This window comes from Triturus cristatus, chromosome 1_2, assembly GCF_964204655.1.
Source record: "Triturus cristatus chromosome 1_2, aTriCri1.1, whole genome shotgun sequence".
Classification (NCBI taxonomy): domain Eukaryota; kingdom Metazoa; phylum Chordata; class Amphibia; order Caudata; family Salamandridae; genus Triturus; species Triturus cristatus.
Window position 1 is genome coordinate 170,256,851 of NC_140580.1, and position 24,000 is coordinate 170,280,850.

At 45.4% G+C, this 24,000-nt stretch overlaps 1 protein-coding gene across 5 annotated transcripts in view; it reads right to left on the bottom strand.

Annotated features, from left to right (window-relative positions):
* PDCD4 (programmed cell death 4) overlaps positions 1-24,000 on the bottom strand; it is a 468,841-nt gene that overhangs the window by 400,245 nt on the left and 44,596 nt on the right. For all 5 annotated transcript variants that reach the window (XM_085603425.1, XM_085603423.1, XM_085603426.1 and 2 more), the window contains one exon: positions 16,373-16,458. In XM_085603425.1, coding sequence (XP_085459551.1) covers positions 16,373-16,409 — 37 coding nt within the window. In that variant the 5' untranslated portion in view covers positions 16,410-16,458. The remainder of the gene's footprint in view (positions 1-16,372; positions 16,459-24,000) is intronic.

Sequence of the window (24,000 nt, forward strand, 5' to 3'; positions counted from 1 at the left end):
AACTCAGGAGCAAGCACCCCAGTGCGGCGTGAAAGTAGTGAGGAGGGCCCATACCAACCATGCGCCCCCCAGAGTCCAGGGAGGCCAAAGATGGCCGGCGCCTTGCTCCCGGCTGAGGCACAATCAGGTGGCGCCCAACGTTCCGCAGTGTGTAGCCCGGTGGTTCCGGCAGCGTCAGCAGGGAGTCCCTGGGGCCCAGCTATGATCGGGGAGGCCCCGCAGGGGTGTTGGAAATGTAGCGCAGGCCCCGCGAGGAACCAGGGCGGCAGGGGTCGAAGGTGGCGGCAAGACGAGTCACCGGCAGAGAGTGCCCCCATGTGGTTCTAACAGTGCGCAGTCCAGCGCCACCAGCGGCGTCAGCAGGAGGGTTCCGGGGCCCAGCCGGGTGCGAGGGTTCCCCGCTAGACCGCAGGCGTTACAGGTCAGGCCCTGTGTAGGTCCATCTCGGCGGAGGCCCAAGATGGCCCGCTGGCAGAGACGGCCCCCCCTGGGAACCAGCGCCGGGGTACCCCAGCCTCCGTACCTTCGCTGCGAGTCTTGTCCCTCTCTGTCAATGATCACCGGTCAGAAAGCGCAGATCGGTGCAGAGATCCGTTTACCCCAGCTGCACTCCCGAAGGCCGGAGCACCCCCTCGCCAGCTCCGCTCTCACCGCCGCCGGCCGGTTCGGAGGGACGCCGGGCCTCTAGACATTCGCCCAGGCTCTTCCGCAGGTCAGGCACCCCCCAGCCGAGGCACCCCAGAGGTGGTAGTGCCGCTTAAAATGCTTATATCACTGGCAGCGGCCTGGAGCTCCCACAGCGTGCGTCTCACTCCATCAGAAGTGAGACCACGCACCCAACATGGGTGTTTTAAGGGTGGGATCGTGGGTCCGCGGATTGAGATCTTCTGACTTTAGGCAAAACTGTTTTTCACAGACACGCTGCTAACAGCTGTACTTTTTGTCATTTGACAGATGTACACATTGGTCTTTTATTAATAATTGTACCATTGTCTACACTTCCAAATGTGAAAAAGGGAACGTAGAGAGCAGCTCTGGTGCAAATGTGCAGTGTCTGAGCCCGATAATGAAAAGCAGGGAAGGAAACGTTGCAGCTCCAGAGGTGTGCCTCAGATCCGTTTGCAGAAGCTCAGCCTATTATTCCTTCACCTGCCCAAGAGATTAGGTGCCAAAAGGGGCAGAGGTAGGTATTCCATCATACTTCTAAATAATTAAGCAATACTAGCAACCAGACAGAGGATGCACAGGACAAACAGCACAATAGCAGTGAAAGGATACATGCTATGCAATCAAAACAACGGTAAAGAAGTAATGCTCCACGGAGTGGCATACACAAGAAATGGAACATAAGTTACTGAATCATCACGAAAATGAATGACATAAAGCCACCCAAAAGTAAGCTATGGACAGTGTTTAAAGCCCACTTCAAGTTTTGGTATGGTCCACAAGAGGTTTTCCTCAAACAGATAGGTAACAACTTTCTGTAGGCGAGATCTAAAAAGATAGCTCCCCAATTACAAGCAACACCTGCAGTGGAAAGTAACCTCAAATGCTCCTTGGCAGGATAAACAAGAACAGGGTATATAGCCATCAAATAAGAAACAAGGGGCCACATGTACGACCTTTTTTTAGCAGTAGCAAATGGAGATTTGGGCCACTTGTGACCGCTAAAAAGGGTTGTTGCATGCATCAACCCTATTTTGCGAGTCAGTAAACTTTTACCGACTTGCAAAGTAGAGTTTGCGACTCGCTATTAGGCAGGGGCGTGCCTAGGGCATCCCTTTTTAACAGCGAGTCGCAAGTAGGTGGTAAGTCAGTGGCAAACTGGAAGGGGTCCCCAGGGAATCCCTTCTCATTTGTGACTGGCAGCAAAAACGTTTTTTAAGAGCAGGCAGTGGTCTTAAAAAATTAAACCGAAATGTTTCATTTTCCTTTTTTAAATGCATCCCATTTTCCTTTAAGAAAAACGGGATGCATTTTTTTTAAAACTGCTTTATTTAAAAAGCAGTCACAGACATGATGGTCTGCAGACTCCATCAGGCCATCATCCCTATGAGTGCTGTCCATTCCCAATGGGTCGCAAATTGTGACTGGTCTCATGAATATTAATGAGGCAGGACCCTTGCGACCCATTTGGGAATCGCAGTGTCTGAGACACTGTTATACATTTCATTTTGCAACATCACAATTTGTAAGACGGAAAATGAAGTGGTTGTACATGTGGCCCAAGAAGCTGAGATAGATAAAGCCATCTGCACATGAGCAAGAGGTTACTTAAAGCCCACTCTGCATATTGTATTGTAGAAATTAGGTGCTGCCAACAGCAACTAAAGCCGACTGTAAGAGGAGACCTAAAATTTGCCTTAAAGATATAAGGATTGGTGTGAAACTATTGGTAACACCAACAGAGTAGGATCATTAAAGTGCTCTGGCACAATGTTTTAAGATGAAAGTCCAGGCAGTCTATTTTTAGACAACATATAACTATTTTCAATGATCCAAAGAAATTTGAAGTAGACTAGATTACAACCTGGAACATAAAGTTTACACCTTGAAAAAGCAATCCAACATCAAAACACGTCGCCTCTGGGTGTTGAAACACAATTATAGAAGCAATATATGAATAAGACCTGAATTGCATTAAATAACAAGATACTTATCTTCAGTAACACCTTATCTGGTAGCGCCTTATCTGGTAGAGAGACTATCTAGCCACAGTATCCTTACTTTAGAATTTTCCCCAGACATCAGACTGTATACGGAAATTCTTGAGCAGTACCCCTGCACGCCGGTATGCGTGGTCGTTCAACTCAGAGTCAGCCGTGCCAGAAGTGACGTGCGCAGTGCCTATATAGGCGCCACCCCAGCACGCTGACATCAGTTTCTTTTCACAACCTTTCCACGCCAGAAGTGCAGAGACACGAAGAATGCAGATGGACTGGTGTGCATCACTACGGGCCTCAAAAGGGAAGCCCTATGCAGAAATCTGTTCGCAGAGTGAGGTGGATGGGAGGGTCGGTGAGGAGTCCACCGCTAGACAGTCTCTACCAGATAAGGCATTATCTAATGTAAGTAACAAGTTCATCTTATACCAGCTTCTAGCCGCAGATTTCTTACCTTAGAATAGATAACCAAGCAATATCTCCCGGAGGTGGGTCTGCCAACAAATTAGACCAAAAAAGTCCTGCAAGACCAAATTACCCAAGTGCCCATCTAGATGGATCTGACCAGAGGCAGTAGTGGTTAGTGAACATGTGTAACAATGCCCACTTTGCTGCCTGGCAGATATCCAGGGTAGGGACTTCACAAGATAAAACAGCAGTCGCAGCCTTGGCTCTGGTGGAATGAGTGCACATGCCCTCAGGGGGTTGGTTCTTGGCCAATGCATAGCAGATTTTTATGCAAAGCACAATCCATCGTGAGATGGTCTGTTTTGGCACAGCCTTGCCTTTCTTTTCCCCAACATACCCAATGAACAGTTGATCATCCACCCAGAACTTCTGGTTTAATCAATGTAGAACTAAAATTATTTTTGGATCCAGACAATGGAGTCTCTATTCTGCTTTAGAAGGATAAGGCAGAGCAAAGAATCAGGCAAGGTGAAATTATGGCTTATATGAAAGGTGGTCACCACCTTCGGAAGGAAGGAGGCCTGGGTTATCAGAATTAGTTTGTCTGGATAGAATGTCATATACAGAAAGTACATAGAGAGGGCCAGCAGTTTGCGGACGCTCCTCACCGATGCGAAGGCCACCAGAAAAGCGGGTTTGATGGTTAGTAATCAAAGTGGGCCATCGTGCAGTGACGTGAAGGGTGCATACAAGACGAAGGAGAAGAACAGATTAAAGTCCCATTAAAGTATGATGAATGGTCTTGGGGGAAAGGAATATGCTACTTACCAGAATGCATCTGTTCTTGGCATGTAGAGCTGCAAATCTACACACACACATCTGGTGTTGGGCCCGGATGTTTGCACTTATTTTTGTCCTGGAAAATCTTTGGAAGTCACGAGGTAGGGGACTCCTCCTTAGGATCATAGTGCGCATGGGCATCGGCCCATCCTCAGATTGTTTTTCACCAGCAGGGAAAGGATGGAGCTTTTTAAGAGACAGGAAGATGCCCTTCTATACTGTATCTAAATAAGATAATACTGGAACAGATAAAGGAAACCGGGTGGGCGTGTGTAGATCTGCAGCTCTACATGCTAAGAACAGATGCATACTGGTAAGTAGCATATTCCGTTCGAGGTATATGAGCTGCAGATTACACACTATGCATAGATTGTATAGCAGTCCCATTTCTTAGCGGCGGCCACCAGTATCTGTTGCAGTAGTCTGAAATAGGGTTTGGAGTACAGCTTGGCCCACACTAGCTTGTTGTTTTGATTACACATCTACACAATAGTGTTTTGTGAACGTGTGTGGTGTAGACCATTTAGCTGCTTTGCAGATGTCATTTAATGGAATGTTCCCTAAAAAATGCCATAGAAGCCCCTATTTTTCTTGTAGAGTGGGCTCTAGGAGGAACAGTTAAAGAACGTTTTGCTTTGTGGTAGCAAATTTGTATGCATTTAACAATCCAGCTGGCTATCCCGGACTTTGATATGAGATTGCCTTTGTGTGGTGGTGAGAAAGAAACGAAAAGTTGTTTAGTTTTTCGAAAAGGTTGTGTTCTCTCAATGTAATACAGCAATGCTCTTTTAACATCTAAAGTAGGAAGAACTCTTCCTGCGACTGTGTGTGGTTGCAAGAAGAATACAGGCAACTCCACAGATTGATAAAGGTGGAAGGGAGAAATGACTTTAGGGAGGAATTTAGGATTAGTTCGGAGCACAACCTTATTGTGATGGATTTGTAAGAATGGTTCCTGAATAGTTAGTGCTTGTAGCTCACTAACTCTTCTTAGAGAAGTTATGGCCACTAGGAAAGCAACCTTCCATGTTAAGAATTGTAGCTCACATTTATGTAGAGGTTCAAAGGGAGGTCCCATTAGTCTTGTGAGAACGATATTTAAATTCCACAAAGGTGAGGGTGGAACTCAGGGAGGAATTATTCTTATGAGTCCTTCCATAAAGACTTTGATGGCAGGTACCCTGAATAGTGATAAATGTTGTCTATTTTGTAGATATGCTGCTATGGCAGCGAGGTGTAGCCTAATAGACGTATAGGCTAAGTTACACCTTTGTAGGTGTAGTAGGTAGCTTATGATGTGTTGGATAGACACATCTAGGGGATTGATGTTATTGTTATGACAATATATCACAAATCGTTTCCACTTGGCTGTGTAGCAGGCTCTAGTGGTAGGGCGTCTAGCTTCCTTAATGACGTTCATACAGTCAGGAGGAAGGTTAAGGTAACCAAATTCCAAGATTTCAGGAGCCAGATCGCAAGGTTGAGCTGAGCTGGGCCCGGGTGTCTGATCTCTCCACGGTTCTGGCTTAAGAGGCGTGGTGAGAGGTGTAATCTTTGGTGCGGAACTACTGACAGTTCCAGCAATGTGGTGTACCACGGTTGTCTGGCCCAAGTTGCAGCAACTAGAATGAGAGTCAGTGAGTGTTGCCGTAGTTTGCGCACCACCAGTGGTATGAGTAGGAGAGGCGGAAAGGCGTACGCAAATCTGCCTGACCAGTTCATCCATATCGCATTGCCTTTGGACAATGGGTGTGGGTATCTGGCGGCGAAGCTTGGGCATTTGGCGTTTTCGTGGGTGGCGAAGAGGTCTATCTGTGGTTGCCCCCACATTTGAAAGAATGTTCTGTGCTAGCTGAGAGAGCTGCAGAGAGTGTGTCCCGCATTGTTTCTGTATGTAGTACATGGCTCTCATGTCTGTGCGGACTAGGACAGTCTTGCCTGATATTTATTTTTGAAATGCTTTTATGGCTAGGAATATGGCCAGTAATTCCAGGGGATTGATGTGGAATAACTTTTGTTGAGGTGTCCACCTACCCTGCATGGTGTGATGTAATAGGTGAGCTCCCCAGCCGGAGAGCGATGCGTCCGCTGTCCTGACTATTTGAGGAACTGTCTCGAGGAACGGTCGCCCTTTGGAAAGGTTCTTGGTGTTCCACCACTGCAGAGAGCAATGGGTACGACCGTCTACCAACACCAGATCTGTTAGCTGACCTTGAGCCTGGTTCCATTGGCGTGCTAAGCACTCTTGTATGGGACACAACTGGAGTCTTGCGTGAGGCACTATGAATATGCAAGAGGCCATCATCCCTATGAGCTGCATGAACACTTGAGCTGGAAGAGAGTGATGCGGCTGAAATTTGGGTAGGAGAATCCTTGCTATCGTGGCTGGACTGGGATAGGCTAGCGCTTTTGAGGCGTCTATTGTGGTGACGAGGTACTATTGCGTGTGAAAGGATTACAGATGAGACTTGGTGTGGTTTATTGTGAACCCCATGTCGTGGAATAATTGGATAGTCGCATGAGTGTGATGAACACACTGGTTGTACGAGCTGGCTTTTATGAGCCAGTCATCGAGATATGGGAAGACGTGAATGTGTGGTCTCCTTAGATGGGCTGCCACTACTGTTAGGCACTTTGTGAATACCCGTGGTGCTGTTGTGACTCCGAAAGGGAGTACTTTGAATTGATAGTGCTGCCCGTCCACTACAAACCTGAGATATTTTCTGTGAGATACGTGAATGGGAATATGGAAATAGGCGTCCTTGAGATCTAAGGTAGCTAGGAAGTCGCCCTGTGAAAGTAGAGGGAGGACTTGCTGAAGTGTGACCATGTGGAAATGGTCTGATTGTATGTATAGGTTTAGTGGCCTGAGGTCTAGAATAGGTCTCAGAGAGCCGTCTTTCTTTGGTATGAGAAAATACAGGGAGTAAACTCCTGTGTTTTGTTGATGCAGGGGAACTAGTTCTATTGCACTTTTTTGTAGTAAGGAAATTACCTCTTGTTTCAGGAGTGACAAATGTTATGCTGACATTGGACGCTGTTTGGGTGGAATGTATGGGGGGGTAGAGGTAAGTTCGAGACAGTAACCTGATTGCACTATTTGTCGCACCCACCTGTCTGTGGTGATATTGGTCCAGACAGGAGGGAACTGTTGGAGTCTTCCCCCGACAGGAGTGGAATGGTCCGGGGGAAGTGGAGGGAAGTCATTGGGCAGGGGTGGAGTCAGAGCGGGTGTTGTTAGTCTTGCCTCTGCCCTTGTTATTGTTGCCTCTATCCTCCTCTCTGATAACCTTTGGTGAAGGTGGATTGGGTGGGAGCCTTGTAAGAGGTGGATTGGGTATCAGAGGCGTATCCCCTGGAGTTCCCCTTGTAGGATGAGCGACGAAAAGAAAGTCCCGGAGCTTGCGATTGCAAGGCTCCTATTGATTTATCTGTGTCCGTGTCCTTTTTCATCCTCAAGGGACGCATCAACATTAGGGCCAAAAAGGTGTTGTTGGTCGAATGGTTGGTTGAGGATAGAGTTTAAAACCGGAAATGCGTAGCCATGCGTGCCTGCGGAGAAGGACGCTTGTGTTTACTGCCCTGGATGCCGTATCTGCCACATCGAGAGCGCACCGGATGGACGTGTTGGTGATAATTTTACCCTCCTGTATGAGGTCGTTGGCCTTATGTTTGTATTTGTCCAGGAGGTCTTAGAGTAGGGACTCCAACTCATCATAGTGAGCCCTATTGTTTCTGGCTAACAGGGCCTGAGTGTTTGCGATGCGCCAAATGTTAGCTGCCTGTGACGCTGTTCTTTTGCCAGAGGCATCGAGGAGTTTAGACTCTTTGTCGGGCGGAGCTGCATCACCTGATGTCTGCAAATTAGCCCTTTTTCTAGCATTTGAGACCACCATGGGGTCTAATGGAACAGGGCCCTTAATGTAAGCTGGGTCTGTAGGGGCAGCTTTGTATTTTTTCTCAATTCTAGGATCGAGGACTCTAGCCCTGACAGGGTCCTTAAATACTTCTGTAGCGAGTTTATTAACCCCTTTGAGCATGGGTAAAGTGGATGTGGACCTTTGGGTGGTGTCAAAAGTGTCCATTAAAAAATCCTCATCAACCGGTTCTGTATGTAGGTCGACCCCATGGTACTGGGCAGCCCGGTGTATCAGCTGATTAAAACCCATGGTGTCTTCTGGTGGGGAAGGCCTAGAGGGGTAGATGTCATCTTGCGGGACATTAGAGGCATCAGGCGTATTATAGTCATCCCAGGGGTCAGGGGAACCTGGTGGACTGGGGTTTCCCTAGTGGCAGGTCGTTGTCACCGTCCCCGTGTCATCATATGTGTCATCATCGTCTACTGGTGTAGGGGATGGCGAAGGAGAACGAGGTGGTTGGGGAGGTGGTGGAGGTGGAGAAGGGACCCTAAGAGGTGATGTGGCTATGTCCCTCTTTTTAGGTGGTGGAGCTGGTGCAGGCATGTCCAGTGGTCTTTTTCTGGAACTCAGAGTCAATTGACCAGTTTTAGGGTCTTTGGTTAGAGTTTTTTGTTGAGGGTCTGGTTGAAAAAGCTCTTCTGAAGAAGGTTGGGTATTCGGCGCCGAGTGTGTCGGCATCGAGGGCTTTTTCGGCGTCGGCTCCAGAGCGCTTTTGGGTTTCGAGCCGTGTGGTTTACCAGTCTATGTGTGCTTCTTAGGTATCGATGGAAGAGTGGGAGTCCGAACTTTTGGGGTGTGGCTTCTTCGTCGGCTCCGAGTGTTTTTTCGGTGCCGGGGAGTCACTTCTTGGTGTCTAGGGCTTCGGGGTGGAAGTAGCGGTCGGCCCGGAGGATGAGTGCGGCTTCTTTTTTGATGTCGATGATTGGGTTTCGGCGCCGGTGGCAGGCAGACTCGAGCCCTAGTCGCCGGAAGGCTTGGTAGGCTTCTTTACCGGGCCTGAGGGCGGGGCATGGGAAGCAGTGTGTCGGTGTGCAACTGAGTCCGAAGGTGAAGGTGTGACCGAAGCCTTTGTTGTTGTAGGGAGTGGGTCGGGGTCGACGTCTCTACTTACGACCAGTTGAGCTGGAGTGACTTCTTGGGCGTCGGAGTCATCGGCTTCGGAGGCGCTGATGAGGCCTTCTTCGACCCGCTCCTCTGGCATATTGACGCCCTCTTGGAAGATGTTGTCGGGGATCGAACTGGACGAGCGAGCCATGGTCCTTCGAGCTCGTCGATCCCGGATGGTCTTCTTCGAGCGGAAAGAGGCACAAGCTAGGCAGTCTCTGGCCTTGTGCTCGGGAGAGAGGCAGAGGTTACACACCTCATGCAGATCGGTGTGGGGAAACATCGACCCACATCGAGGACACTTTTTGAAAGGTGTCCTTTCCATGAGCCAGATGCCAAGGCTCAGGTCGGCCCGAAGGCCTTCTTCGACGACCGGAATCGAAGACTTATAGAGATGCGCGCTGATTAAGGTTCGTGATTGAGACAATACCGTCGAAAGGGTAAAGGATTGCGCGTCGAAACAGTAATCGGTAACGGTTCCGAACTGGAGCGCGAGAAACACATCCGAGCCCAATGGCGGAAAAAAACAATCTGAGGATGGAGCCGATGCCCACGGGCACTATGATCCTAAGGAGGAGTCATCTACCTCGTGACTTCCAAAAACTTTCCAGGACAAAAACAAGTGCAAACATCCGGGCCCAACACCAGATGGCGATCTATGCATAGTGTGTAATAGGCAGCTCATATGCCTCGAACACACATTTTGGTAATCCCTTAAGAAATCAAGTTATAACAGCTGACTTAAACAATGCAGGATGGTCCAGCAACAGCAAGAAAGCAGAGATGGATGTCAAGTAAATTTTACCAGTGCACAGAACAGAGCCCTGCTGGGTCAAAGAAAGAACTAACAAACTTGGGATAAGGGTGAAGAAAGAGGGTCAATGTTCATGGATGCACACCATGTTATAAAGTTATGCCAACTGGCGGGCTTATAGAATGTTAGTGGAGGGACATCTGGCTGCCAGAATGAAGTCACAGACTTCGGGAGAATGGTAGAAGGCTGCCAACTGCTGCTGCTCAAGCTCCACGCATGAAGGAGAAGGGTGTACAGGTTCGAAGGGGCCGCCTCATTGGAGGACCGATGCATAAGCTCAGGAGTTCGAGATACCAAACTCTCCATGTCCAATCCATTGCCACAAGAATTGCTTGGGCCCAGTCGTACCTGATTTTCTTGAGAAAACTGGGCAGGAGTGGTATCAGCAGAAGGCCTGAGCTCCACTCGAGACAAAAAGCGTCTGAGTGAGAGACACCATGAAAACTCCAGCATGCAGAGAGAGCTGCTTACCTTGAGTGTTCTCTGCGGGGGTGAACGGATCTAACCAAGGTTCTCCCTAATCTCAGAGGAGGCCTTGTACCACCTTTGGATAAAGCCACCATTTGTGATTGGCTAGGCATCTATAGCGGAGTTTGTCCGCTCTGGAGTTTGGAGAGTCTGCCAGGTGATGAACCACCAGGAAATTGCCCTGGCGTTCAAGCCCTGTTGAGAGATGCAGGGCCTCTTGACACAGGGTTCGCGACAACGTCATGCCCGGTTTGTTGCAGTACCACATGGCAGCGGTGTTGTCCGTGAACACCTGAACTAGCCTTCCATCTATCGAAGTAAGTAAGGTTTTTAAAGCCAGTTGGATCGCTCGCAGCTCCAGCAAGTTGATGTGGAGCTGGGACTCTGCCTGAGCCCAATCTTCTGATCTCCACTTCTCCCAGATGTCCGCCCCACCCATGAGTGGCACATCTATCACTACAGTCATCTCTGGGTGGGGAACTGACAGGTGTCTGCTGCTGACCCAATCGCGGTTGATCAGCCACCACTGAAGGCCTTTTGCAATTCCCTCCAGCATCTGGACCATGTCCAAGATAATTCCCTGATGCTGTGCCTAATGGGACTTCGGGTCCCACTGCAGAGCCTGCATAAGACAATAAGCATGTGTTATCAGCAGGGTGCAGGAGGTCATGAGTCCCAACAGCCTCAGCGTCACGCTCACCAAAATCCAGGATTGAGGCTGAAACAATGGAATCAACTGAATATCCTAGTCTCGCCATTTAGGAGGATAGTCCTGGAACAGCACTGTGTCCAGAACAGCTCCGATTAAAATCATTATTATCAGCAATGCTAATAGCTCAAACTTTTACTAATGCAAGACCCATTGCGTTGCAAATGCTTGTTTTATTAAAAGTGAAACATGCAAAGTAAAACCACTACATAATTTCAACGCCAGGCAGGTGAGCTGAAAGTCAGAGTGGAATACAGCTAAAGGAGAGGGGAGGGTAGTATAGGGGACAAAGCATACACGCTCAAACATTTAGGGGCTTCAGAGTCCCAACCCTGATGGGTCAACAGGCAAAGACTGCAGTCAGTAATATTGCTAGAAGGAGCCAATACTTAAATAGAAATATCTGCAAACAAAGTCGAAATATAACTTCTCCATCCGTCAAACTACTCAAAAATAATACTGGCCGGTCTCTTGATTGGTAAGTACAAGAGCTCCTTAAGTCTGGGGTCTGAACTGGAAACGCTCAAATTTAGAGAGAGCGCAGACCTTTCCGGAAATGACAGAGACTTTCTCTTCTTCTCAGAACTGGAATGATCCCTTACTGTACAGCTTTACATTTCCAGCATTCTGCCTTGGTCAGCAGTCGTGTAATCTTCTTGATGAGCCATAGACATGCGCGTGCATTATGTAAGGACGAGCACATGCCCAAGGCGCACCAAGCTGTAGTAACTGCTAAAAGCTCAGGAAGTTGACTCAGAGGAATACACACCCTCCGCCTCCAAACTTGGACTCTGTGCCCTGTAGATTATGAAACATTCTTAGAGGCTTGCATGAGCCAACGTGTGCAACGGGCTTGTTGTGACTTCAGGATTTGTAGGCTGGAAGATTCCTGGATCTCCTGCTGAATTGTATCGGAGTTAGAAGAATTTTTAAAAAATCCAGTAGTGGATCTATGCAAGTAGCTTGCTAAAAAAGCACGAAGAAAGCAAACGAGGGCGGAAATCGAAACTAGTGGTGGGCGCGCACCACAGAGGAGCGGGGGCGAGGGAGCCTGTTGTCTGTGCCGCGCTGATGCGCGTAACAGACACCGGTGGGAATGGGAGGAGCAAAGGCGGGACATGCGCCCGCCTTTGCCCAAGTGCGTGCTGGCTTTTTTTTTTTTTTTTTTTTAAAAGCACGCAAAAACCAATTGCAGCCGGCGAAAGCTGACCACGCGCATGAGCGTGTGGTCAGCTTTCTGACCCCCCTACATAAGGTCGCGCGCTGCGCGAGCAATGTTGCGCACTGCAACGCTAGGCGCGAGACCTAAAAAGGTGCATCCGAAAAGGAGTCAGGTGTGACTTTGGCGCGTTGACAGTGAACCCAAGAGTGCAGGAAGTCCACTGTAGCCTGGAGTTGGGAGACTACTTACTGGGATGAGCAGGCCTTCAGCCAATCGTCGTGGGAAGGGTAGACTGGAACCCTGGACTTCCACAGTTGTGCTGAAATCATGGACCATGGACATCATCTTGGTGAATAGTGAGTGGCGCTGGCAAGGCCAAGGGGGAGCACAGCAAACAAAGTGCTCGTGGCCCACCAAAAACTGCAAGTTATGTCTGAGGGGAGGCAAGACAAGGATGTAAAAATAGGCGTCTTTGAAGTCCAGCACTGCCATCCATTCTCCCGGGTTGAGGGCACACAGGATCTGAACTAGCGTGAGCATCTTGAACTTCTCCTTCAGGAAGAAGTAGAGATGGCGCAGGTCTAGAATAGGATGGAAGCCTTTGTCCTTTTTCGGCACCAGAAAGTAGCAGGAATAGTAACCACAACCGACTTCTGATGCTGGTACCCTCTCAATGGCTCCTTTGGTCAAAACAACCAGTACTTCTTGATGGAGCAAGAAGAGATGGTCCTCCTTCGGCCAGTCATGAGGAGGAGGCATGGGTGTGGGATCTCCAGAAAGGGGATGGAGTAACCCCTCTGGATGATTTTAAGAACCCATTTGTCTGTGGCTATGTTACCGCACCTAGTCCATGGACTTGGGCCGGTGCAGAGAAGTCAAAGAATGCTTTGACTTCTCATGCGGCCTTGAGTTTCCTGCATGGCCCATTGTAGTTTTTGCTAGGTTAGCCTAACTGTGCACATTGTAGGCCTTCTTTTCCTTCGCACACGATACTATATAAACACATTTTGCTTCTGTGACGCATTGTACATTAACACGGAACCTGCATATGTTATCGCGTTCTGTTCTTTTCCTGGGAATTAGTCTGAACATCAGAGACAAGGTCAAACAACAATGTCCCTCGTTATTCTTTCTGGCCAGACACTTTCACCTAGACATAACACAAGCATGCAGCTGTTGTTTATGAGCAAATAGGTCGGATCATATAGATTAGCACATGAGCAGAGAGAATACACATGGAACGAGAGTTCGGAGAGAAGAGCACTGCGTCTGCTTAGATGTCGAGCATTCACCGGTGTATGCTAGGTACAGTAATCCCCGAGATCTTTCATCTATTATCATTTAGCCTCATTAGCAAGGGAGGGGGGTTTAGGTTACTCTGTACTATAAAATGACACTGCTTTTCAAGATATATGGATTATATAACAGTATTGATAGTTTAAATAAATATTCTAAACTTCCTTCGTGTCTCCTGGTTATCTTATTATCGACAAGTGCGAGAGCAAAAGGGTGTGTCCTGTTACCTCGATTCCTCAGAGAGTCAAGATGTGTTGTGTTCTGGGGTGCCAATAGCTAGTCGGATTCTGACCCATAGGTACTGAGGTGGTATGGTGACCCAGTCCCTACATACTGATGTTCTATGGTTCGAAGTATAGTTCTGTTCTAGGTCCCGAGACCTTCCGCCTGAGAGATTAGCAGCGTTGTAAGGTGGCAATGTCCTTTAGGGAACATTATCTCAGGGCCTTTCAGCCATGGCGCAGCAGTCCTAGGAGGCCTCAGAGTCATGTCCTGCTCCAAGCACCATAAACAAAGCATGTGCGGGTCTGTCAAAGACATCTGCCTGTGAAAGGCATCATAGGGTTTAAAAACATTGTCTTTTGGGTGACATACTTCAGCACACCAGGAGAAAGGATTTCTTTAAAAAGTCTTTGACAAAACTTTTGAATAAAGCACAATCAAAAAGTGACTGGGTTAGCTCTTTCAGATCTGTGCTGACTGGCGCAGAAACAAAAGAGATATAAGCATGCTGGGGTGGTACCTATATAGGAACCCCACTCCCCCAATCACTTCCAGCGTGGACGCCGCCAACACATGATGCCACCTACCGATACAAAGGGGTACAGCGCAATAATTTCTGGATCTAGTCTGACGCTTGGGGATAATTCTAAGGTAAGGAATCTACGGATAGAAATCTCTATCAGATCTTTGAGATAAGTACTAAAAAGAAGTTGTCTATGGATTTGTTAAAGACGAACAACAATGCCGCTACAACTGTATGTTGTGTAACGTATAAACAGTAGTATCAGTTAGCATCTTGATGCACTAGGCGGTATTCCTTACTACCTATTATTCTAAATTCTACTGAAATTATGACCATTCTACAAACACAAAATTGTGGTACTGACCTCAGATTCTTTACAGCGTGGGATTTTAAAATTACATTGTACGGAGTAATTAAGCAGTCGAATAACTTGTCACCATGCTCCACCCCAACAAAACAGACATGAAATACATACTACAGTTTGTTTAAATTTGAATACTCATGATAGGCTGTTTAGAAAAAGTGGAATGATGAGGTTCATCAAGTAGAGAACACAAAACATACTCAGAAATTAAGTATGTCATTACAACATTAGTAATGAGAAGTGAAAATGTGGAGTTGAATGTTAACTTTACAAGTATGAACATATTCTTTACATTTAATTTGGAAAGAAGCAAGACCTAAAATAGGCTTAAGGAGCCTTAACACGGTTATGATATCCCACAAATTACTTGTAATTCATTCAGTTATTCAAGAAAGAAAATTACATATTCTTCAACAATTCTAATCATCGGCACACCCTGATATTCAGTATTGGGGGTTACTTGCTGCTTTGTCAGTGCTTCACAGTTAAGATTTAAATTGTGAAAGAAAATTACAAACTGCAATGCCAAAATGGAAACTTTACGTACATATCAAGCAGAACACAGGCATCTACTTCATGTGTTCTATTCAATGCTCGAAATTCTATTTCAATTATCACATTAACCACGGCTCGTGTTACATTTAGTCATGGTAACCCTCTCTCTGTCCAAGACATACTTGCACTGTGATGTACTATTGAGCAATCTAGTAGCAATTCTCTCATCTTAATGCCTCAAGAAGGCAGCCAAATAGGTGTTTTGCACACCTTATGTGAAGCATGGGAGGAGGCTACGATTGGGCAGGAGGGTGGCATGAAACATCATAAGAAACAACTACCCAAGCTACCCAAGAAAAGAGGGGCCAATTGTGGGGTGTGGTAATCTGGAGGTGAAGAGGAAACGTTTTGTCAGGAGGCAATCTGGGTTAGTTAGAGTTACTAGCATAAAAAGGCATGGTTTGGAATTCGAAGGTAGCCTGTGGAGATGAAGATGGGGGTAGAGAATAGGAAATGTGTATTGAAGGGTAGTCAGCAGATAGCCACATATAGAGCAGAAGATGGTATATAGCGAGTAAAGATGTTCAAATAAGCGAGAGGAAAGGAAGGAGGCAGAAAATATAAATGTTGAGGAGAAGATAGAGAACACATTGAGACATGGAGCTGTTTGTGGAGATTTTAAAATTGGGGGGAGTAGAGGACAGTGTTGGATGGGTGATAAGCTGCAGAGATACTGAAACTGGTCTTCTAGACGATCAAATCGAGGTGTGCAGATGTGTGCAGATGGGGTGCAGCGCTGGGCAGATGGCGAGAAAGATGTAGATAGGAGTGGAGGGGGAAGAGAGGAATGGGAAGAGCGGAGTGGAGGGAATATGTGCACATGGGGTGCAGTCTAGGGAAATTGTAAGAGTGAGACAGAGAGGCCGAGAAGTGTGGCCTTTAAGGCATATCTAGGGAGATAGTAAGGTTAGGGGGAGAGAGCAAGTGTGAGATGTGGCTGTGTGAGGATTTGTTAGATTGGGGTTAAAGAGTAGAGTCTGGCAAGAAGCCTCATCTAGAATATTTTGTCCATTACAGAGGCACTGGCAAGTGATCTCTGCTGTGGTGTACTTGTGGAGATTCTGGGCTTATTTAAAACAAATTAAGTACTGCTCCTGACCCATGGTATTCAAACAAAACATAGGATTTTTTTATATAAACTGCATCTAATTCAGAAAAATATAATATATGCATAGAAAAAAAGCAAGAGTTAAATAGCAAAATTAGAATACATTCATCAATGCATTAAAAATATTAAAATATTTCCTAAGCAGAGGTGCAACCTCGAGAAAGACGTCAAAAGATCAATATAGACAAATTACAAAGTGCTCACGAGTATACGCACCTACAGAATTAGTTGTAGTCTGACTTTCTATTTCCATTGTTAGAGAAATTCAAGTATGCTCAGGATTTGGTCCACGCCTTTGAAGTCTACAAAAAAGATATATTAAAATTAAATGCACAATTCACAAAAACAGTCACAAATATGTACAACAAATGTATCAAAGTGCGAGCCTTGACCAATAGTATGTATTCAGAACAAATGCCTTTTGAAAGCCTATGCTCTATTAACAAAATCACCACTGAATTCACTCCATAAGTATTTTAAGAGATTCAAGGGCGAAGTGGGTCCCTAAAGTGGTACAAAAAAAAGACTAACCTTGCTTATGAAATGCCTGAGCCTGTATAATCTGCTCTCTGGTGGGAGCCCGTTGCTTCTGTTTATCAAAGGCCTACATGGTGAAACTTCAGTTCATACTGATGGATAGCGCTTCATAAATTTGTGGCATTTCTTTGGGACACATGCAATCTTTTTAGGTGTTGACTCAAAACAGAGCTAGTCATTTGCCCTTGACTGGAGGTAGCATTATATCCTTAAATAAATTAGTCGATATCCAATGCAAAGGGTATACCCAGAAGAAAAGGAAAAAGAAAAAAAAAAAAAAAAAAAAAACACTTACTTACCTGTAGCTACAGTTCTCAAAGGCTGGTCATCTTTCATAAAAGCGCACGCTTCTATGATCCCCCATCGTCCAGTTAGCAGCCCCACAGTACTTCACAATAGCAGTTTTTAACATTAGCACTCTTGAATCTGTTGTAGCACATTCGCCCCACTGGAGAAAAAAAACACACACATACACACAAAGTGAAAGTGAATGTGCTTCGATCTCCATTCCTCTAGAAACCACCATAGCTCAGTTTTGTAAGCACAAGTTTGTTTCAGGTGAGCCTCAGAAGGGGGACCGCCATGTTGGTGCATGGAAAATGCATACGCCCAAATATACCCCCTATCCCTGCTGTGTTGGTTCCCACCTCTCCAAACTGGTATGTAAAAGCAAAGCAGACAGCAATTGTATTTTTGCTGGGGCTTGACTAAGAGCACACTATAAGGACTGTTCTTACTTTATCGTCTACATTCCACATATTGCACGAAAGCACAAGCCTTGGCACACAGTCTTTTATGGTGCTAGGGGAAGGGTCATCTGCTGCACTGAATCCACTGGAGTATGAGGCAGAAGATCTACTTAGCATGACATGAGCTTCCGAAACTATTGAGAAAAAAAAAACTAATGGCTGAATCCAGTGAAAAGTAAATTATGCCTTGGCCAGCATTTGCCTTTATATTCGACATTTAATTAATCTTCGAAAAATCTGTTCAGGGTTTCCTGAGTGTAGATAATTTGAAAAATTACCAATGCCATTTAAAAAGATTTAAAACGCTGAGACACATTTATCCACCCAAAACCCCCAAAAGTAATCAATATGGGGGAAAGAAGTGATCACAGACTTGCAAATAAGTTACACATGGCATGGCTTACCAAAAGGTAGCATCAGTGGCAAACTAATGTGCGCGTTATATTATTTACAGAACACGTATATCATGGGTTAGAATGCAGAAAAGTATGCTAGGCCTCCACATACCATATTTCACGTGGGTCTACTGCACAGGAGGTCAGTAAGCTTTTCTAGCTAACTTCACAAAAATCATGTATCGTGGTTTCACATTTGACCCACCCCTGGGTTTATTTTTTCGCATTATTAGCCACACCTTCAGCTTCTACCCATTGACTTAATTGTTTCTGCAGCCCAATTAAAGTCTTTTTACCAATGCTAAGGCTAGGTCATCAAATCTATATTCAAAGTTCTTCTTTTTGAGTGTTATTATTGCACCTAGCAAACAAAGGGGTCTATTCACAAACTGCATTTTTTAGTATGTCTAGTAGTATTACAATAGTTCTACTAACTCACTACAAAATGCAATTCACAGAAATACAAGCGGAGGTTCCGTCCCAGCCTTTGCTATTTGTTTCTGTAGGGAGATCTCCGACCTGGCTGCGGAGTCTGCACACATGCAGGTACAAGTTTTAGTAGTAAATGTGGGAGGGACAGGGAGGCGTGGCTGGAAATTGGATAAATTACTACTAAGGGGCCGATTCCGATCCGGGTCGGAAGGGCACCGAACACGATCTGGCTGGAAAAACTATGTGCCGTACGGGTGTTTTCCGCCCGACTCGTACGAGCGAGCAAGTACGATGCGAGCTACATGATATTCACCGACCGACTTGTTTTCGGGTCCGAACCTCTCCGTACGTCTCGGTCGGAAGCTAACCGCGGCGTGCAATGGATGCGATTCACGACCGAGCCAGTACGATGCACGCGTCGGACAGCCTGTGCGAGCCGGAGTGCCCGGCTCGCAAATCGTCCGGGTGGTTGCCTTTGGGGGCCGCGTTGGACCCCCTGACACCCGCAGCCCTACGACTCGGACACAGGGGGAGACCCATGGGTCACCCCAACACAGGCTTGTACGGTGCGGATGGCACCGACGCGTACTTACTGTAAGGGGCGCACTTGTCCACGACGTACCCATTCAGTCAATGGGAGCCCATGTACGCGTCGTACGACCGGCTCCCATTGACTTCTATGGGAGTCCGACCGAACAGAGTCCGACAGCATACAGCTGCATCGTACTCGCTCGGTCGGGCTGCAGGACTCCGGCTCGGTCAGAAAACACTCCGGATCTGGCTTGGTCGGAGTGCTTTCCGACCCGGATCGGAATCGGCCCCTAATGGGGAAGGGATATGGAGGGGTTTAGGAGGGGGCATACACCCATCCAGAAAAAATGCACTCATTCAATACACACACACTGTTCTTCTAAAGGTGCTAATGCCAAAAAGGGCCCAAAACAGTCGCAAATATAATTTCAGTTTCTAGCTGAATTAAGTCTACAATTGTTTCAATGGCTCCAACCTTTTCTATCCTACAAGACCATCTCTGATGGTTCTTTCGCAGGCATTTTTGTCCCAGGCCTTATTTCTTATGTCCGGATGACGATGATGATCCCTACATCAACTTAAGGGATCGAAACGTCGCCTACCATAACTCAAATTGTTGTTATTTAATTGTTCATGTGAGCACAAGTATTTAACAATATATGTGACATGGCCATTATGTTTTCATTGTAGTCACATGGAGAAATGTCTGAGCCTAAACGTTTCTAAACTTTTCTCTTGTTTATTTTCCTACTCTACTGATGTGTTATTTTAACTCAATAAATGTATTTGATTTTCTATTTGAACACCTAACATAGACCTTATTTTATCTCTATGGATCAATTTTTGTGTTCCTTCACACGTAAGGGCCCAATGTTCCGTTAAAATAGCTGGAGTAAGTCCAGCACCACACACGGGTAATCACTGGAACACCAACGTCCTACAATATAGGTAGAAATAAAACCCCATAAGAAATGATTTACAATAGTTAAAAATATAATTACACTTGTTTAAAAACCCAGAATATGAAACATTTTAAGTACTCTGTTTTTTCAAATATTCATATTTTATTACAATAGATTTCAATTACGTTTCATTAATTCTATACACCACTTAATAATAAGCAATGCATAATAAAATATATTTTACTTTTGGTGGTAAACCTCTGAAATATATTCAAAATAATTAAAGTAAATTACTAATGCTTTAACATTTCCCTTATTAAATTCTGCATGTAAAATGAATCAAATTAATTTACATTAATATAAAAAAAAAATTACCAATTTTTCTTCAAGTTTAATAAACATTTTTGCCTTTCCCTATACTTCTCCACAGGGAGATATGCACCACAAGGGTGGAGACCTCCCTATTGTAATGCACAAGGAAATGTGTAAGTACAGGCCAAGTGTGGTGCTGAACTTACTACTGATCCTTTTTGGCTGATGTCACTTTATACTTGTAACTTTGGCTCCACCCCCAGTTTCAGGGATTGGCAAGTCTGCACTTCGGAGTAATTTTACTACATTTGGCTACTCACCGTTAACAAGTGTAAAGTGACTCATGTGTAAAAGTAAACTTGCACATGCAGAGTTACTTTGGTACAAAACCCTGTTAAAGAGGGACAGGACCACAGCATGTGTATGAAGTCTTGCTCTTGCTCTTTCGGTCTGACATCTTAGACATGTGTATGAGACCTTTGGAAACATTTGTGAAAGCAGTCGAGTGTCAGATATGTGCAGTGTGAAATGTTATGTTGGAACACATTATATCTAGCATTTCTAGCTACTACATGTGAATAACACACCAACAGTTACCAATCTGCGTCCATTATGTCCCCATCTAAACTCTTTATGGAAGCCTCTCTCATTGGTTCCAGGGTAAATTTAATTATGTTCTAAAAAGAGTGATACCGTTGGGACACTGCTCTCCTTCCCTCATACAAATCGAAAAATAAATAACTCACATGTGGTTGACTGGCATCACTGGCTGCTTACTGTCACAACCAAGAAACGAAAGTTTGGAACTACACTGGTAGTAGGGAGTAGGGCCTCTTGCAGATGTTGGTATCATGCACTTCAACTCCATCAAATAATTCCCCAACGTCAAAATTTCCACCTTCAACCATTTTGTTTTGTCCACCAACTTAGCTATGTTTTCAAATCTAGGCAAGCTCATTCGTAGTAATTCAAGTACATATGCCAAGTTTGTTCTTGCACTGCACGGAACTTCCTTAGAGCAGAATCATAGCTGTGTCCAGCAACTGAAGAAAATATAAACCACTGGGTTGCTTTGCAAACGACTATGTTAATAATTAGTCACATTCCACAGTCTCACACATACTGAACATGGAGAGATTCTGTAACACCTAACAACTAGCTATCCACTGAGGCTGTACAGCAAGAGTTCAAAATTCAAGCCCCTAGTCACCATATACTGTTGGCATGTGAGGTTTGTGAAGGCTAACTTATGCGTACACTCTCAAGGAAAGGTCAGTGATACAGTATTTATCGCATAGTACAATTTTTGGATCACAAGAAATGGATATTAATGAAAACAGAATAATATCAGTTCATAGATGCTAGTTGCTGAAAGGCATACACTACAAAAAAAAATATATATATATTTTCTCCCCAGTGTAAAAAAAAAAAAAAAATAGCCATTTAGCCACTCTGCTGTTCAGGCTTTCCTACTCACCAGTGAGGAATCCTTTTTGTGATTTAAGCACTTTTGCAACTTTCTCTCTCTCCACAAAAAGGTACAAAGGCCAAACTTGTGTCTAGTCAGAGATTTTAAAAGGTACCCAGGTTTTGTGAGTTTCCCTAGAGCGAACTGAGAAAAGAGCAAAAATATATAACAGTGCAAACAAAAAAAAGAGTTGTGCAAGAATGCATTTTTTTTGTTGCAAAAAATCCCATCAACAAAAAGTTTGGTATGCTAAGACAGCCTTGTTGCCAGCTTTCAGGAACAAGCAGAGTTGTGTGTGTGTGGGGGGGAGGGGGGTTCGAAATACAGCCAAGGTAAATTGTGTAGATCATTCATGGTTTAAAGAAAAAGAAACTGAAATAAAAAATGTAAACCAAATGGCCGATTTACAAAAGTGACATATAGAACGGCGGGGCCGGCATCGGCCACGCCAAAAGTATGGCGGTCGAGCCGCCCCCCCTCCTCCAGAACAGGAGGCGGGCCTGTCGCGCACATTAGTGACGCGACAGGCGCGCCTCCTTCACCATAGGTCATGGCCCGGAGGCGTGACCCGGAAGTGATTAGAATCACTTCCGGGTCACACGAAGGGACATCGTCCGGCCAGTAGCCCTGGCCTGGACACCAAGGAGATAAAGGGCTGGGGAGCACAGGAGTCCGTCTCTTTGCTCCATGCTCCCCAGCTTGCCCCCAAGCCTCGCTAGGAGGCTGTAACTTTGTTTTTATATCTTCCACAGGGATGTGGAATTCCTATAGCCCGACGCCTAGGACATATTGCTTGGGGTCAAGGGCAACAAGGTTCCATGTGTATTTTGTCCTTGGGACAGGTAGGCCCAACCCCTTACATCACAAACCCTTTGACTGCCAGTTTATAGTCCCACATGATGGATCAGGGAAAGCATTGCCTGCAGTTAAGGTAATATTTGTTTCCATCTTTTAACACTGTTCAAACTTGTATTTATGGTTCATAAATGCAAAACCTTTATTATTAGGGTGAGCGATCTAAGTACATGTTGTAAGCTCATACTACTACTGACAGTGGTTAAAGTATAACAAGCATTTGCAATGCAATAGGTCTCGCATTCACGCAAGTTTGAGCTATTGGCATTGTAATTGACAATTACTTTTATTTATGTTTTGGTTTTTAAAACATAAATAAAAGGCCTTGTCATTTACAATGCCAATAGCTCTAAATCTCGCAATTGCGAGACCTATTGCATTGCAAATGCGTGTTACAAAATGTGACGTTTACTGCACACATTTTAAACATTCTGCCTCCACCAAATGACGCTGCAGGACACCCGGGATATAACGTATGCTGTCTGCAGAGACAAAGACATGTGGTTTGTGTGATATGCAACCCAACCCAAGCCTAGCTGAATACAGTGTGGTTTATCAGAGCCATATATTTTAGCGTGCGCGGTTCTGCTGCAGTCGGTAATTTGAAGCGGAGGGATGTGCCACTCAAAAATGAACGCAGATGGAAACAAACGTATACACTGCCGAAGAGCGACACAGACAAGTCCCTGCAGTTGTTTAACAAAGGGGGATTTCTTTTTCAGCGGCTGTGTTGTGAAAAGCTAAATGCAGTCTCTCAAATTGAAGGTATCCAATGTCTGGAGCTGGACGACCCAATATCTTGTACTGTGTGGAGGGAGCATCATTATTTTTTGGGAAAAGCAAAGACCAGCAAGACAGCTAAAGCTATCTTTAGGCCAGATATAAAAAAGCAATCATAGGAGTGAACAGTTATTTTCTCTTTTAGCCTGCAATTGTACTTTCGTTGATGACATTTCTAGAAAAAAAAAAACACACACTTCATTGCACAGTGTGTTTTGCCATTCTATGAGAAACAAAATACTGTTTTTGCTTTTTTCTCAGACAGCCATCAAATAAGAAATATTCAGTATTTTTAAAAGAGCAACAATTTGGTCCCAGGGTGACAGGTGTGGTAAGATGAAGGCAAACTCTTTAAGCTTTCTCTGAGTTTTAAGTAGATTTCGTATTTCACAACTAACTCAAGCCACATCTAGGAGTGTTTTTGGGCTAAAAGATTTACCCCCTTATCCCTAACAGAAGACATCCTGGTGAGTCTAAAACCCGGACCAGCTCGTCTGTAAGCAGATATTGCTTCTAGGTGAAATAGTCCAACCATATGTCCTCATTTTCCAAAGTAGTTTTTTATTGTAGCGTATCACTCTTGCTTTATCTTTCTAAAACGGGAGAGGAGTTGGCCTAACGGCTAGGGCGGTCGACCTCGAATCGGGGAACCGAGTTCGAGTCTCGGCAATGACGCTGAACATCCTGTGATTTTGGGCAAATCACTTAATCTCTCTGTGCCAAACACAAATGAATGTGTCCTCATGTAACGCAACTGGTGCTATGTAAAGCGCTCTGATACCAGATACCGGGTCAAGTTCGCGCTATATGAAAGTACTAAAAAGTTATCTTTTCAAGAGTTTGCAAGATGTTGTGCTGTTGTGTTTACATCTATGCCAACGTT